We start from the raw sequence: 15,907 nt of genomic DNA on the forward strand, positions 1-15,907 counted from the left end.
GCCACATCCCCAGCCCTATTTCTTTATTTATATGTGGTGCTGAGGATTGAACCCAGGGCCTCACACACACGGTGAGCCACAACCCCAGCCCCTTATTAATGTTTTTACTTGTGAAATGGTACTTTATAGATTATGGAAATGACCAAGGCTTTTTTTTTTGATACCTGGGATTAAACCCAGGGGTGCTTAATCACTGAGCCACATTCCTAGCGCGCCCCCCACCCCCCTTTTTTTTTTTGTGACAGGGTCTCATTAAGTCTCTGAGCCTGGCTTTGAACTTGGATCCTTTTGCTTCAGCCTCCTAAGCTATTGGGATTATAGGCTTGTGCCACTGCCCTCTGTTGACTTAAGAATTTTATTGTATTTATCTTGATAGCATTTTAAAAATTAATTAATAATACTAATGAAGTTGCACAAGCAAATTGGGTAAGGAGTTATATATTGCTTCCTTCAAAGTTGAACCATAGAAGACTTAAAAATAATAATAAAAAAAAAGTTGGGGCTGAGGTTGTGGCTTAGCAGTAGAGTGCTTGCCTAGCACGTGCAAGGCCCTGGGTTGATCCTCAGCACCACATAAAAATAAAAATAAAGGTATATGCCCCCCCCTCAAAAAGAAAGTATAAGCCATATGCCTCAGTGCATAAAACAGGTTAATCAGGAAATAGTATAAGACCTTATAGTAACATAGTAAGGAAGCAATAATTGGAAATCTTGACTTAATAGGTCATCACTGTCGACACAATGATAAGAAAGCACACTTCTTCTTAAAAGTTGCAGTTACTTCATAAATATTCACCGGCACTAAGCAACTCTCTTCCCAGGGCCTTGCACTATTGCACAAGGGTATGGGAGCAGCAGTTCTTGGTAGAACAATCTTGAATTAAATTAACACATTAATTTTACTGAAGATATTTGAGAACCAAAACCTTCTCTTCTCAAGCACTGCAGACTACCTTTCGGCCCTTTATTTTATTTATTTATTTTTTAACACACAAGAGTTTATTTGTCAGAGCTGACAAATAAAGGCTGTCTCTCCATAGATGGAGAGGGGCCTCAGTTCTTTAAGAACTTGGTGTTACTTCTCTCGTATGATGTGATGTAACTGGGAAAGAAAAGCCCCAGTAATCATCTAACCTAATCACTAGTTTTGTTTGAGCCAAGGTGTGAGATCATTTGAAAACTGGATTAAACATTTCATACCAAAATCCATGACTTAATAATGTCTAAAATTCAATATGTTATTTTTTTAGGTAGATGGTAGAAGAAAAGTTTGAAAAACAACAGTGATTTGAAGAAGCACATAAAATGTATGAAGTCTGCAGTAGTATTTACCTTAAGGGAGGAAGAGAGGAAACATGAAACAAAGGGGACTTTACCCTTTTATTTTTTCCCCTTTATTTTTATTTTATATATGTTATTTTTTTGTGGTGCTAGGGATTGAACCCAGGAACTTACACATGTCAAGCTCCCTCCTCCTCTTCTTTTTACTTATTTATTTAGGTCTCAGGGCCATGGTACCACTGAGCTATACCTCCAAAATAAAAATAATTTTTATTTTGAGACACACTTTTGCTAGGTTGCCCAGGTTGGCTTTGAGCTTGCTATATCCTCTTGCTTCATCTTCCCAGGTTGCTGGAATTACAGATGTGTGCTACTGAGCTAACTCTCTTTATTCTTGACTATCAGTCCTCCGGTGTCATGTTAATGTTTGGCTCTTCTCATCTCTTCACAGAAAACTAAACTCCTAAAGACACTAAGTACTGGTTTTTTTTTGGTTACATCTGACGGTTTAATTAAGTTTTGATTCTGTAACATTTTGCACTACAGATATTCCCTCCTAGAAACATCTCTTATCCACCGGTGAATATCAAGGTTCTATCTTAGTTCCTTCTAAATCTGATTGCTACCTTTATCTGATTTTTAATCTGATTTGCCTGCCTCTTTGTTGCCCTCCTCTTCTGCTTCTCACTCTGTGTCCCTAGTTGCAGGGACAAAGTAAGCAAACTATCTCTTTCCCACCTAAGCCTCCCAATTCTACTCCCAGAAGTAACCACTAATAATAGTTGAATCTTTCAGTAATTTAATTCTCCTTGGACACACATAAATACTTTGTACATGTGTATGTATATTGTCAATATACCATATATTCTATGCTTTTTTATTTATTGTTGTCTTTTAAGGTTTTGCAAGCTCAATAATATGCATATGCTTCTTTGCTGATGGTTGCATAGTATTAAAAAGTAAGGTTTATATCTTGAAAGAGAAGATTTATATCTTTTTTTAATATATATATTTTTAGTTGTATATGGGCACAATATCTTTATGTGGTGCTGAGGATCAAACCTAGGGCCTCACACATGCTAGGTGAGCGTTCTACCACTGAGCCACAACCCTAACCCAAGATTTTTATCTTTTTTTTAAAAATGTATTTTTAGTTGTTGATGGACCTTTATTTTATTAATTTATTTACATTTACATGTGGTGCTGAGAATCAAACCCAGTGCCTCACACACATGAGGCAAGCAAGCACTCAATCACTGAGTCACAACCCCAACCCAAGATATTTATATCTTAAAATGAGAGATAACATGAACAGGCAATTATGAATGAGTTCATTTCAATTTTTGTTAATTTGTGTTTGTTAATCACCTACTGTTTGCAAAGGCACTGTTCTCTTGGGGGAGCAGAAGATGTAGAATACTATAGACACATTTCCTGGCTGAAAAAAGAGATATTTGTTTAGCCAGATAGACCAGGAATTATAAAACAAACAAGGCCGGGTGTGGTGGCACACACCTGTAATCCCAGCAGCTTGGGAGACTGAGGCAGGAGGATTGTGAGTTCAATGCCAGCCTTAGCAATGGCAAGGTACTAAGCAACTCAGTGAGACCCTGTCTCTAATAAAATACAAAATAGGGCTGGGGATGTGGCTCAGTGGTCAAGTGCCCCTGAGTTCAATACCCACCCTGAGTTTAAACGAACAAACAAAAGTAAAATTAAATCACATTAAGACCTAGAGTAGAATTGTAGAGTGTTGCTTTGAGAAGTTCACACATGACTGACTATTGGATAGTTAGAAGTAGGGCTGCTAGTGACATTGGAAGTTTCCTGAATAGAAATAAAGTTCCATTTGGTGTTGAACTTTATTTCTATTGTATTATATCCAAGGACAACATTTTGAACAATATCCATTTTTAGGGGACAAGAAGAAGAGACAGAGACAGAAACATGTAGATTGGCTTGGTCACAAGACCTCAGGCTGGAAGCAGTTGTGTGTGGTCACCAATGTCATGTTGGAAAATAATTCAGTTTTGGGGAAAGACAGTGGAAAGTAGTACAAGATGGATTGGAACTTTTGGGAGCACTTATGTGAAGTGTAGCAGGGCAGACTTCCTTGATGGTAACCATTTTCTTCATGGATTGTTTTCACTTGAGTGATTATTGGAACACTTCCTCCAAGTGAGAAATTACTTTTATTATTGTCTTTAATATCAACAAGAGAGTAGGGAGGCTCAGAAGAGGCTGGCAAATTTTGAGGCTGACCTCAGCAACTTAATGAGATCCTGTGTCAAAGTAAAATAGGGCTGGAAATGTAGCTCAGTGGTAGAGCCACTTTTGGACTCAAATCACTAGTACCACAAAAATAAAACGAAACATGAGAAAAAGCTGGGTTGCCTGATTTTAGGTGTTTAGTGATTTTCAATGGTTTGTCCTCTTTGAGGTATTTTCATTTAAAACCTCACTTAAAAGTAGTTTTTAAATGATTCTCTTGTGGCCCTGAAATTTTTCATTGTTTATATCTGGGGGGAGTGATTACCAAATATACAAATGTACAAACTCCATACCCAGTTCTCTTATCAGCTTTGGGAGATTTATTGGCGAGGGATTAATTTGGGCATCATATAGAAAAAACACTATAGTAACATTACCTAAAAATTATAATTCCTATTTCATAGAATTGCCTTTTGAGTTTCATTCAATATATGCTTTTGTATTGTCTAATAAATGATATGTGTATGTATGTGTGCAGATGTTAAAAATCAATTCTAGTCAGAGTAATAAATATATTCATATTTGTGCATTTTCATGCTGGGATGTGGGTCATTTACGTTTATTGGTACAACCGTTTTGTAAAGAAATACAGCCATAGCTCCACCTTTTCGGATCTATCTTAGAGATGTTCTCTATATTATGGAAAACAGGCATATGCTGGGCCACAGATTGCCTCACAGCTTCCTTCCTTCCCCCAAAAGAGCTTTTAGTATGGTTGGCTTTGGGTGATTTTAAGAAATTTACTTGGGGCTTTAGAGGACACATTATGGAACATACATGGTGTGAGTTAAATTTTGCCATTGCTCTTAAGGCTTCTCTGTCAAGAGTTTAAAATTATATCACTTGAATTCCCAGGAATTTTCTGTTTGAATTTGCCCCAAATTGTACTTTGCAGCAGATGGAGGTTTCTAAGAACAGCTGTTCTCTTCCCTTCAATCTCTGACCCCACCTTTATATTCAGAAACACCTAAATATAATAAAGGGTCAGAAAGGTCCGGTTATTAAGTGTCCCTTTTAAAACTCAAATCCAGTTTTTTCCTAACTTTTTTTTTTTTGGAATAGGAAACTATCATTTATTAGCTGTGTGACCTTGCCTTACTTTTCTCTGTAAAGTGGAGGGAACTTCTTTATGTAATGATTGTGACCATTACCTGAGATGAGTTTTTAAAGCACTTATCACACTGTTTGGCACATTTTAAACACTTGATAAGGTAGAAGTATTTTTTTTATTTAGATGAGTTCTTGACCTCAAATCTAATTTAGGTCATGAGACCAGCAGTTACAAAACAATTAGAACTATTATTGGGATGGAGGGGTTTGTTGGTGGCTCCATAAAGAAATAGGTTTGAACTGATCCTAAAGAATTAACTTTAGCAAGTTGAGAAGTATGGCAGTATTGTTTCTCTGTACATCCTCAAGTATTTCTAAATTTCCAAATTACTTGACACTTAACTAATCCTTCTTGTGATTCTAGATAGAATTTGAAAGACTTGGAATATGGAAAGACTAAATTATTCCTGTCCCATGTGACAGCCACTAGCCACATGTGTCTGTTGAACACTAGAAATATGCCCATGTATAGTATGGTAGAAGAATTGAATCTTAAATTTTACTTAATATTAATTTAAATTCAAAATTAAATAGTTACATGGATAGTGGATACTGTAATGGATAATCACAACAGTGAGGGCTGTGGCTGTGGCTGTGGCTCAGCGATAGAGCACTCATCTCACATGTTTGGGGTCCTGGGTTCCATCCTCAGCACCACATAAATAAAGTAAAGGTATTGTGCCCACCTACAACTGAAAAAATATTTTTTAAAAAATCACAACAGTGAGCTTAAAATAAGAGTTTGTTGCCAAGGAAAAGAATAAAAATTTCTAGTCAGTTAATAATTTGGTAATTTATAAAATCATTATATAATGCTGTTTGTTTTCTTTTTAGGTCTTCAATTGAGAAACATGGCACTGTTTTTCCTGCACTCTACCCACCTATATTGCTGGACTTCTGTTGTAACAAGTTGGCAAAACACTGGCTGGAACTGGGCTGCAATAAAACATGCCAGTTATCAATGCTGACAAGAGCCTAACAAGTGCCAACTTACAGATGATCACGCATTTTGAATTCTAATGAACTGTTTTAACCTTCAGGAAGAATTGTAAAGACGTGTACATAGCACAACATGATCCGGATAATATATATACTGTTCATGTACATCCACAAATACACCTTGTACCAAATAATGCTTTCTTGTAGTAGAATAAGAATCGTGTAAATTCTAAAAAGATTTTAGCAGGTTTTCTTTCCCTATTCATTGTTTCTTATCAGTTTAAAAAGACTCCTTAAAGCATGTCAGATGAAAAGCAATTAGGATTAAAAGTTTCCATTTAATTTCCTTTAAACCATTGAGGCTTCATTAAACCCTTGTCACTTACTAAACTTTTGTATCTTCTTTGTTTTGACAGTCCCCTTTGCTTTTATCTCTTCTATCTGCCAGAAAGTTCTCAGATGATTTAGTTCAAATACTGAAATACTTAATAAGCAATTACTTGATTTTTAATGATGACTTCAGAGGAGTGGTCATCACTAGGTGCTTTGTCTTTTTGTATTCTAGTTGCACCCATCTCTTGGATTGGATGTAGCAATAACATTTTCTGGCTGTTGAGAGCTCTTGAACCTAGACATTATCCCAAGAACTTAAAAAAAAAAAGTTGGTTCTAAATTCAACTTACTGAAATTTACCCCAAATAATACAAAATTCTGATTTGGTTTTATTTTTGCCCTTCAGTTGACTTAATGTTAAGTTTGGATAAATAAAGCATGCACAACTACAAGCTTTTTACTTCTTGGTTTGCTATTAAGAATGCTATTTGCCCTTATATCCTCCTTAATCCTTCATATTTCTTTGTCTCTATTCTTCAATACTAGAGATTTTTCTCACCTATTGTACAAAGAAATTATGATGTATATTTTCATGTAATTTGATTTTGGAATTCTGTCACCTTATGTAGTGAGTTCTTCCAAAATATAATTTTTTTCCAATAATTGTCAAGTTGTTGGCTTTTATTGTATTGAATGAAGGTTATAATACTGAATGCCAGAGAAGTGCAGTTTAGAAAAATCTCAGGTTGATTCCTTATGCAAACAAACTTAATACTTGAAAATCACATGGCCATGGCAGTGTAAGTATTGGGTTTTATCTGGATTCTTATGTGAGTCTAAAAGTATTTCAGAGGTAAATGCTTTGCTATTTGACATAAAGATTCTGTCACTTATGTATGACACTTGGATTTGATTATGAGCATAAGTATATTTCATATCATAAAATTTTCTAAACTTTAGCAATTGGTGAAATGAGCATGTGCACTGTTAGACAGTCCTAGGCTTCTCTCTATTTATTGTGAGGTTGAGAGTGAGAAGCAATCTTTGGCATATAAGGGATAGAACTTGAGACAGTACCAGATCGGGTATGGCGTATGACTGCAAGAATCAGTGAAAATTGGTGCATCCCTCCTCTGTGGGGTTTGGAGAAATGCTTTGGCAGAAGAGAGAAAGGAATCCTGTCAGTAATGTAGACCTCTACCAGTTTGTCAGATTTTTTTTTTAAAGCAGAGGTAAAGTGGTTACAGATGTAGTCCCAGTGAAGAGTGATTTTTATAAATCCCAGTCTGTTCTTCATTCAAGTATTGTAGAAACCCTTAAATATTATTAAAAACCCTTACATGTTCAGTGACTATAAAAATTGATTTGATGCATTGGAGCCCAATTTTCTTCAAGAACTTAATGACTTTTGTCTTTCCCAGACAGAGACTTTGTAAAAATTGTTGCCCCAAAGTGCTAGCTAGACTGCACTCCTACTAGGGACTTTGAATGCAATCTCCTTCACTCTTAAGTCAGAAATCGTCCACATAGTGGTTGCTTGTGGAGTTGGAATTTTGCTCTTATTGCTATAATTCCACTAGCAATCTGTTGAGTTAAAACCTGGGATTTGACTGCTCAATAAGTAGCAAATGACCTAGTAACTCAGGGACAACTGTTTCTGAACAAAACTTTAAGTGCCACTTTAATGCAGTTATGTTGGTATGACTGGGTGGTTTTTTAGGGCTGGACGTAGGGGAATAGGAGAGGCAGGAGCGAGTGCCTCTCTTCCTCATACTCGTTCCAACTATGTCCCCTCACCATACTACAAACTGAAACACAGGCCTTGATAGATGGAGGATTCCTTTTCCTCTGTCAGAGATGTCATCTGTGCCTTTCCCAGTGTTCATCTGACCGTGAATTTAAATGCCTCTACGTTTGATATCTAAATCACTCAGGTGACACTGAACTAGGTGGCTTTTGTCCCACCAGTGCCTCATCATTAGTGTGAGGTGATTCTTCTCTGCTTTAGGAAAAGGACCCCCCCTCAACCCCCAACTTTGTGCCAACCATTAATATCTGCATAGTCCTTTGGGTGTAGAACTGTTGGCTCTTACTAAATTTATTCCAAGTTTTTTGAGAAACTTGTAGATTTTAGCCTGTGTTCATAACAGAAAGGATGATCTCAGTGGCTTTCTGGACTCTGAGTTTAAAATCCATATGCGGTTGATTTTCTTGTCATTGTAAGGTAAATATATTTGTGAGGTCATTCCACTGGTTCTGTGATCACTTGGATGACATAGTATCTTTAATGGCCTTCATTCCCAGTTGTGAAATTTTATTTTATATGCTCGCTCACCCTTTACAAATCTGCCCACCTCGGGTTGTGATGCCTGTGTATCTTTGCCCGTCTGGTCTCTAGTTGGTGGAATTACCTTTTTTGTACTGCCGCTTCTCAGCATCTTTGAAATTTGACATAATATTGCTTCATTCCAGTTTTTTTTTTTTTTTTTTTTTTTAGTTCTGTAATTTGTTGATTGTATTTAACTATGTGAGTTCTGTTGTGATGTTTACTGTATTGTAAAGCACCTCAATCATGTGATGGGTGCTCTATAAATCAATAAATGATGACTTAGAGGCTGTATCATGAGCTATTTTGGTTTTAGGATGCAGGTCTCAAAAAGCAAGTTGTGGAATTCTTTCTGCATAAACAGCACATGATACCAAAGGGTGCACAGGGGAAACTTGATGAAGAATACACAGCCAAGCACCATTTTTCATCAGAGTTTCAGTGCATAGTAATTTGGATACTTAAAGTGAGAACATTATTGGGAATGTTGTCTTTGGCCTAAATTAGTTCCACCTTAAAGATAACTCAAACGATGAGGAACCCAGACTCAAATGTTAACTGGAAGAGAACACAGGCATCATTTTCAATCACTACCTTCCCTCAGCTAAGCAGATGGGGAAACTGGAAACTACCCAGAGTCATTTAGTAAGTTAGTGGCAAAAGAAGCAAAACTGAGTACTTTAAAATAGTATCTAGCTTTTTGTCCTGAGTCCTTTCACAGTGTTAGGTGTTGATAACTGACGTGCCAACCATTAATATCTGCATAGTCCTTTGGGTGTAGAACCTTTGGGTGTGTGTTGTGGGTCTTTATATAAATTGCTAATGGCTATTAAGGCCTTTGTACAAACTTAGAAAAGAACATGGATCCAGCTCTTTTAGAGCTGAATTAGAAACAAGAAGAAAACCCTCCCTGAGAATAGCTTGGGTGAGACTGGGGCTCATTTCCATAGTTTAATTTCCCTGATAGGCCCTTCCACAGTAGTTTTATTCCAAATATACTTATCAGGGAATAAGTATATTTTATTCCAAATATACTTATCAGATGATGTCCCTGAATGTTCAATACCAATTTTATACATAGGCATCTTCTTGAAGTATATAGCATCAAAACATTTGCATGCTGTTCCCAATGCAAGCAGACAGGTTGTTGATACTGCATATTGTGTACAAGGCACTAGGCTTCCAGGAAGCACCATTTGATTTTCTCCCTCCCCCTCATAAAGATATGGCAGTAACCAACCCTACCAAATTTTAAACTTCTCCTTTTCTGGAGGCCTGCAAACTTCAACAGGATTTAGTTTGCAGAGCAAATCATTTCCTGGCTATGGTATTTCTGGTGTGTGCAGTCTGGCTGCCAAGGTAGGATTGTGTGTTTTGACTTGTTGAGTTGGCACTCTACCCTGAGCTTCAGTTAAATGATTATAGAATTTTGGATCCTGTTCACATAGGTGAAATAAACTATACAAAAGGCAACCAGATATATTGAAGACGTAAGAGCTGCACAAAAGTTTCTAGGCAAGAAATTTGGTCTCCCCCACCATCCTTAGCAGTAACCATTAGAGAGAAATGTAGGGCTAGAGGTGGAGCTAGCTCAGTGGTAGAGTCCTTGACTAGCACATATGAGTCCCTGGATTCAATTCCCACTGCCACCACCAACAACAAAAAATAAAGAGTAATAGTATTTGAATGTTCACAATGACAAAATTTATTCTGGATAAGAGCGGTAGAAATTAAGCTTCTATGAGGCTCTACTTTGTGGCAGGCTTGTGCTATGTGTGCCTCATAAAGGACCTAGTCAAAGTCTTAAAAGGATCCTCCAAAGTAATAGTTTCCCATGAGGAAAGAGGTTCAGATTAATTTGCCAATATTGTAGAGCAAATAAGTTAGATAGCAGGGATTCAGTTCCATGACATTCTTTATATACTGGGTGCTGTTAATTCTCATTTACAGGTGAGAAAACTAGAGCTTAAGAACACTGACTTCTGGGGCTGGAGGTTGTGGCTCAGTGGTAGAGCACTTGCCTAGTACACGTGAAGCACTGGGTTCCAGAACTCAGCACCACAGAAAATATAAATAAAGTTATGTCCATCTACAAAAACAACAAAACATTGACTTCTAAGGTCACACAGAGTATGTGTATTGAGGCTGGTACTTGGACCTAGTTCATTGGACATGGATCTAGAGATTTCCTCCTCTTCCCCTTCTGCCATGTCACACTGCCTCCCCTATGTTCCTTGCCTAAGACAAACCCACACAAAGTTCCTTTTAATCTGATAGCAAAACTTGAACTGGGTCTAAAATAATAAACCGTGTTCCAATGCGCAGATTTTTCAAAATTTTTTCAGAATTTTTCTATATTTCAGCTTTTATTTATTATTGTAGCTTAGGGCTACCCAAGTTGGGTGTTTGTAGTTCACCAAGTACTATAATACTTTATTAAATTCTCTAGCTCAAATAGGTTTACACTAAGCCATTTTTAAAAAATATTTTTAACTGTACACGGACACAGTGCCTTTATTTTTATGTGGTGCTGAGGATTGAACCCAGTGCCTCACATGTGCTAGGTAAGTGCTCTGCCATTGAGTCACAACCTTCTCCGATAGAGGGCTCCTTGAAGGTAGTTTGTGATGAAGAGGTAGTAAAATCCCTGGATTGCTTGCTTAAATGCCCCTAATGAGTTATAGTTTGGTTTTAGGTATCTAGTCCAGGAACACTCTGAAAGGATACATTGTTTTTTGTTCTACATGTGTGCTGTGTTAAGGGAAAGAAGTCCTGGTTTTCACCAAATTATCAAAGGGGGGATCATGACTCTGCAAATCATTAAGAACCTTGAGTTCTAGTCCAATATCCTCATGAAACTGATGGGGAATCTGAGATGCAGCATAAAGTTTGCAGGGACTTACCTGTCATCAACACAGCAAGTGAATTGCAAAGCCAAACTTGAACTTAGTTTTCCTGACTCCCAGTGTAGCTCTGAGTGATTAACACCTCAACAAACATTTGAGCATCTGCTATGTATTGGACCCTAAGCTGGTACCAGTGAGGTACCAGCTAAGATAAGTCTTATGATACAACACTCCCCAACAACACGTCATTTTTTTTTTTTAATGTTATCCTGAAATATTTTAGGATCCTCAGTTCAGATGAGGGTGCTTCTAGCCACAGGAGGCTGGCTTGCCTGGTTAACCCTGAAATCCCCCAAAGCTCATCATTTGGTACACCTATTAACCAATCTCAACAGAAATCTTTGGGCTATCAGATCTCCATTAAGTCTGGCAAGGTATTCCCCTGACTACCTTGTCTAAGTGCTGCTCCTGCCCAGGCTTTCTTAGTTTCCTGCCACAATTGGAACATGAATTTGTTTTGTTTATTTTTATGTGGTGCTGAGGATCAAACCCAGGCCTCACACATGCGAGGCAAGTGCTCTACCACTGAGCCACAACCCCAGCCCTTAGAACATTAATTTTTAAGCATTCAATTCCCCTTTCCCTTGCATACTCCATGTGTCTATCAGTCAGAATCCACTCCTCTTCCTCAAAATTTCAACCCTTGACCCTATGTTTCCATGACCTTTCTCTACTCCATTTCACTTCCTACTAAATCTTTAACCTTGGCAGCACCTAAAACTTGCCCAATTTTGAATCCTTTCTCTGGTTCTGACAGCCTCATCCTGTTCCCCTGTCTTTCAACATCTCCTATTCAGCTGTCCTCCAAGGCTACTACTACCCCTACATAATTCTTCATTGAGTTAAAAACAATTTTTTTTTCAATGTTGGAGAATCAAACCCAGGGCTTTATGCAAGCTAAGCAAACACACCCAAGTTGACAAAAATTTTTGAAGGGTCTTATGTGCTCTCCATGGCCTTGCACTGTTTTTTTTTTTTTTTAAGTTTCCTAGTGCTATTCAACTGATGAACTACTTTGCCACTTTGATCATGGGGCTCTAACAACTTTTTTTTTTTTTCCAGTTATTGGACTTAAATTATAGAGTCCTGCAGTTTCCATATCCCATCTATCAGCCCCTAGCCAGTCTACATGCCATATTTGATGACCTGGGCTGTAGTCTCATAGGACTCTCTATTTATTTATTCTTAAAAATTTTTATTAGTTTTTGATGGACTTTTATTTATTTGCTTATATGTAGTGCTGAGAATTAAACCAAGTGCTTCACACATGCTAGGCAAGCGCTCTACCACTGAGCCACAACCCCTGCCCCTCAATTTATTTTTTGAAATAAAATCCCAAACCCTGGCAAATATTATCATTTGAATTCTTTGCTTCTCCGCCAGAATCCCAGCAGCTTGGGAAGCAGAGGCAGGAGGATCTCGAGTTCAAAGCCAGCCTCAGCAATTTAGTGAGGTGCTAAGCAACTCAGTAAGAGCCAGTCTCTAATAATAAATACAAAATAGGGTTCTGGCTCAGCGGTAGAGCGCTCTCCTAGTACGCGCGAGCCCCTGGGTTTGATCCTCAGCACCCCATAAAAAATAAATAAAGATATTGTGTCCAACTACAACTAAAAAATAAATATTAAAAAAATACAAAATAGGGCTAGGGATGTGGTTCAGTGATCGAGTGCCCCTGAGTTCAACCCCTGGTACCCTCCCCTCCCCCAAATATGAATTCTTTGCTTCCGCAGCCAGGTAGCTGAGTTCAAGAAAATAGTGACCCATCTACACATACATGAGCTTGAACCTGGCCTTCCAATGTCTCAGCGTCCTCTTCCAAATTTTCTTCACTCTTCTCAGGTCTCCATGACTAAAAACTTCAGGCATGAAACTGATGTCCTCAAATAATTTTCTTGAAATCTCTTCCCCCTACACATCTATCTGCTTGCATCTTCCCCCTTAAAGCATGTTGTTTCCTAATGTCTTAGTAGAATAATAGGCGACCTACTTTCCGCTAGTTTAAATTTAATCCCTTCTCCTGGAGTTCTGTATCTAATGCTGAGCATCCCACCCACCATGGGACCCTAGAACCGTCATTATATTAAATTCCCTCTTAAGCTCTTCCTCCCAGTCTTTCACGTGCCTACGTAAAGACCAACAAAGTCCCTTTCACAATCCCTTTCCCCAACCTCTCACAGCAAGCATCTCCAGCGAGTGTCCTGTTAAGGGCGTGGAATACGACAGAGCCCAGACAGCGCCTGGTAAGCCCCTAGCTTCGAAAGCATCCAGTGAAGAGATAAGGGTCTCCCGCGGTGCTCAGCTGACTACCCGCTCTACTTCTCACTCACGCCTCTTTCCTACCCCCAACTCCTCCCTTTGCCGCGCCCCCGCCAGTTCTCGCGAGACTTCTTGCCTCCGATCCTCACGCACTTCTCGCGAGACTGCAGGCAGGGCCGGGCCCGACATGGCGGAAGGTAGGGGTTTTGTGGAGCCTCACGGGAAGGCGCGGAACTGGTGGGACGCTGCTCGCCGGGCGGGACAGCCCTGGGAGGGGATGGCGGGGCGGGATCCGTGGGGCACCGCGGTCTTGCGAGCCTTCCTTCCAGCCTCCCCTGGGCTTCTCTGGCCGGGGTCCTGAGCACTGTTCCTATGGCAACGCCCCTCCCGCCGTCTGACCCTGCGGGACCGTGGCGGGCTGCAAAGCCAGGTTGGGATGACGGGTGTGGGGACTGAGGGCAGCCGCCGGGATCCCGAAGGCCCGTAGGGGAGGCTTCTTGCATTGCTTGCGGTGTCGGTACGGCGGGGGAAGTGACCCTTTGCTCAGGAAATCGAAACTGCTGTCCTGGCACGTCTTGCATCCGGAAGGGTTGCATCCCTCTCCTGCGCAAGGGCTTGGAACTCTTCTTGTGATGAGGAGTGGGCGGGGAGGGGCAGTCAGGGCTGCAACTGGCCCACGCTCCAAAAGGGCGCGCCCTGTCGCTCTGGGCTTGGAAGCACGCGCGGCGTGTGGTCCGGTTTAGATTCTTTTCCCGGGCTTACAGATGGGGACACAGGGACGGGGTTTGCTTGGTAAGGGAATTGACCAAGGTCACAGTGCTCCAAGAAGTGTGCTAAAGCCAGACCTGGACTCCTTTGCTTTCAGTCCAGTTCCTCTTTTCTTGCTCTCTGTTTATGACATTGCAGGTAAAGGCAGTCTCTCAGATTCTGCCTCCCTAATGTAGATCTTTCATTGTTGAAGTCTTATTGTGCGGGTTGGGGGAGGGAGGGCCTAGTGATGGGGATTTACCTGCCAGGGGCTATACAGCTACACGGTTGGATCTGGCCCATGTGCTTTTCCTATCTAGCCATTATTGGAGAAAAAGTCTCCTTTTTTGACTTAACATTTATTGTATGACTGCCAGTGTGCTGGGTCAAGACCTGCCCTGTTGATTTTGAGCTAAGCTTTAAATGAACCCATCATTTCTTGGATCTTAGATTTGGGGTAGCACATGACAATTTGTGGGTTTTTCTTATTTGGATTAGATTTAAGAGTAACCTTATGAGGGAAGCTGATAAGTGTATTTTTGGCTCTTCATGGATAAAGGAATTGAGGCCAAAGTTAAGGAGGTAGCTGGGCCTGGGCCCAGTTTTTTTTAACATTTTTTAGGTGGACATAATATCTTTATTTTAATTTAATTTAATTTTATGTGGTGCTGAGGATCGAACCCAGTGCCTCACACATGCTAGCCGAGTGCTGTACCTCTGAGCCACCACCCCAGCCCAGGACCCAGTTTTTTTTTTTTTTTTAAATTTTTTATTGTTGGTTGTTCAAAACATTACATAGTTCTTGATATATCATATTTCACACTTTGATTCAAGTGGGTTATGAACTCCCATTTTTACCCCATATACAGATTGCAGAATCACATCAGTTACACATCAGGACCCAGTTTTTATCTTTGATTTTGCTATCACATTAGACCCTCTGGAGGGGAAACTTCAGGTGAATACAGTCTGAAAGCAGAGGGACAGAAGGAAAACCAAGGCATTTCGTGAAGCTAGGTTTTGAGAAATTCATAGAATGTTGTTTTACCCGAGGCAGACAGCAAAGTGGAACTTGTTGCTGGGAGTAGTGAAGTGGGATACTAAAGTCAGTATGGCAGGGCTGGGGATGTGGCTCAAGCGGTAGCGTGCAGTCCAGGTTCGATCCTCAGCACCACATACAAACAGGGATGTTGTGTCCGCCGAAAACTTAAAAAAAAAAAATTAAAGAAGTCACCTCTGCCTCGTGACAGTTCCGGATGTCACACATAGACCCCTTGTGAACTTCTGGATGGCAGGAACTAGGTCATTTAAAAAATAAAATAAAATAAATAAATAAAGTCGGTATGGCATTATGTGAGGTTTAGTTTAGTGCTTTTATAGTAGGAAGGGCAGTTAACTGTTTTGGGAATACTTTTTTTTGGAGGGGGTTCCAGAGATTGAACTCAGGGGCACTGGACCACTGAGCCATATTCCCAGCCCTGTTTTGTATTTTATTTAGAGACAGGTTTCACTGAGTTGCTTGGTACCTCCCGATTGTTGAGGCTGGCTTTGGACTTGAGATCCTCCTGCCTCAGCCTCCCACACTGCTGGAGGCTGCGCCCTGCTTGTTTTGGGAATTCTTTGATAAGGAAAAATTGAGGAAGGCATTCTGAGCCAGTCAGCTCATTAATTGAAGGTGCTTGCTATGCAAAGAGGCAAGATTAGTTAGGAAATGTATGTAGGGTGTTGCTTATTTAAC

At 39.8% G+C, this 15,907-nt stretch overlaps 2 protein-coding genes across 5 annotated transcripts in view; both read left to right on the top strand.

The window, feature by feature from the left end:
* Positions 1 to 6,597, top strand: part of Ube2g1 (ubiquitin conjugating enzyme E2 G1) — a 94,966-nt gene extending 88,369 nt beyond the window's left edge. For all 3 annotated transcript variants that reach the window (XM_027922643.2, XM_071603979.1, XM_071603978.1), the window contains one exon: positions 5,497 to 6,597. The gene's annotated coding sequence lies outside the window, so the exon portion shown is untranslated. The remainder of the gene's footprint in view (positions 1 to 5,496) is intronic.
* Positions 6,598 to 13,601: 7,004 nt separating this feature from the next.
* Ankfy1 (ankyrin repeat and FYVE domain containing 1) overlaps positions 13,602 to 15,907 on the top strand; it is a 92,033-nt gene continuing 89,727 nt past the window's right edge. For both annotated transcript variants that reach the window (XM_027922615.2, XM_027922616.2), the window contains exon 1: positions 13,602 to 13,619. In XM_027922615.2, coding sequence (XP_027778416.1) covers positions 13,610 to 13,619 — 10 coding nt within the window. In that variant the 5' untranslated portion in view covers positions 13,602 to 13,609. The remainder of the gene's footprint in view (positions 13,620 to 15,907) is intronic.

This window comes from Marmota flaviventris, chromosome 17 (assembly GCF_047511675.1).
Source record: "Marmota flaviventris isolate mMarFla1 chromosome 17, mMarFla1.hap1, whole genome shotgun sequence".
NCBI classification, from domain to species: domain Eukaryota; kingdom Metazoa; phylum Chordata; class Mammalia; order Rodentia; family Sciuridae; genus Marmota; species Marmota flaviventris.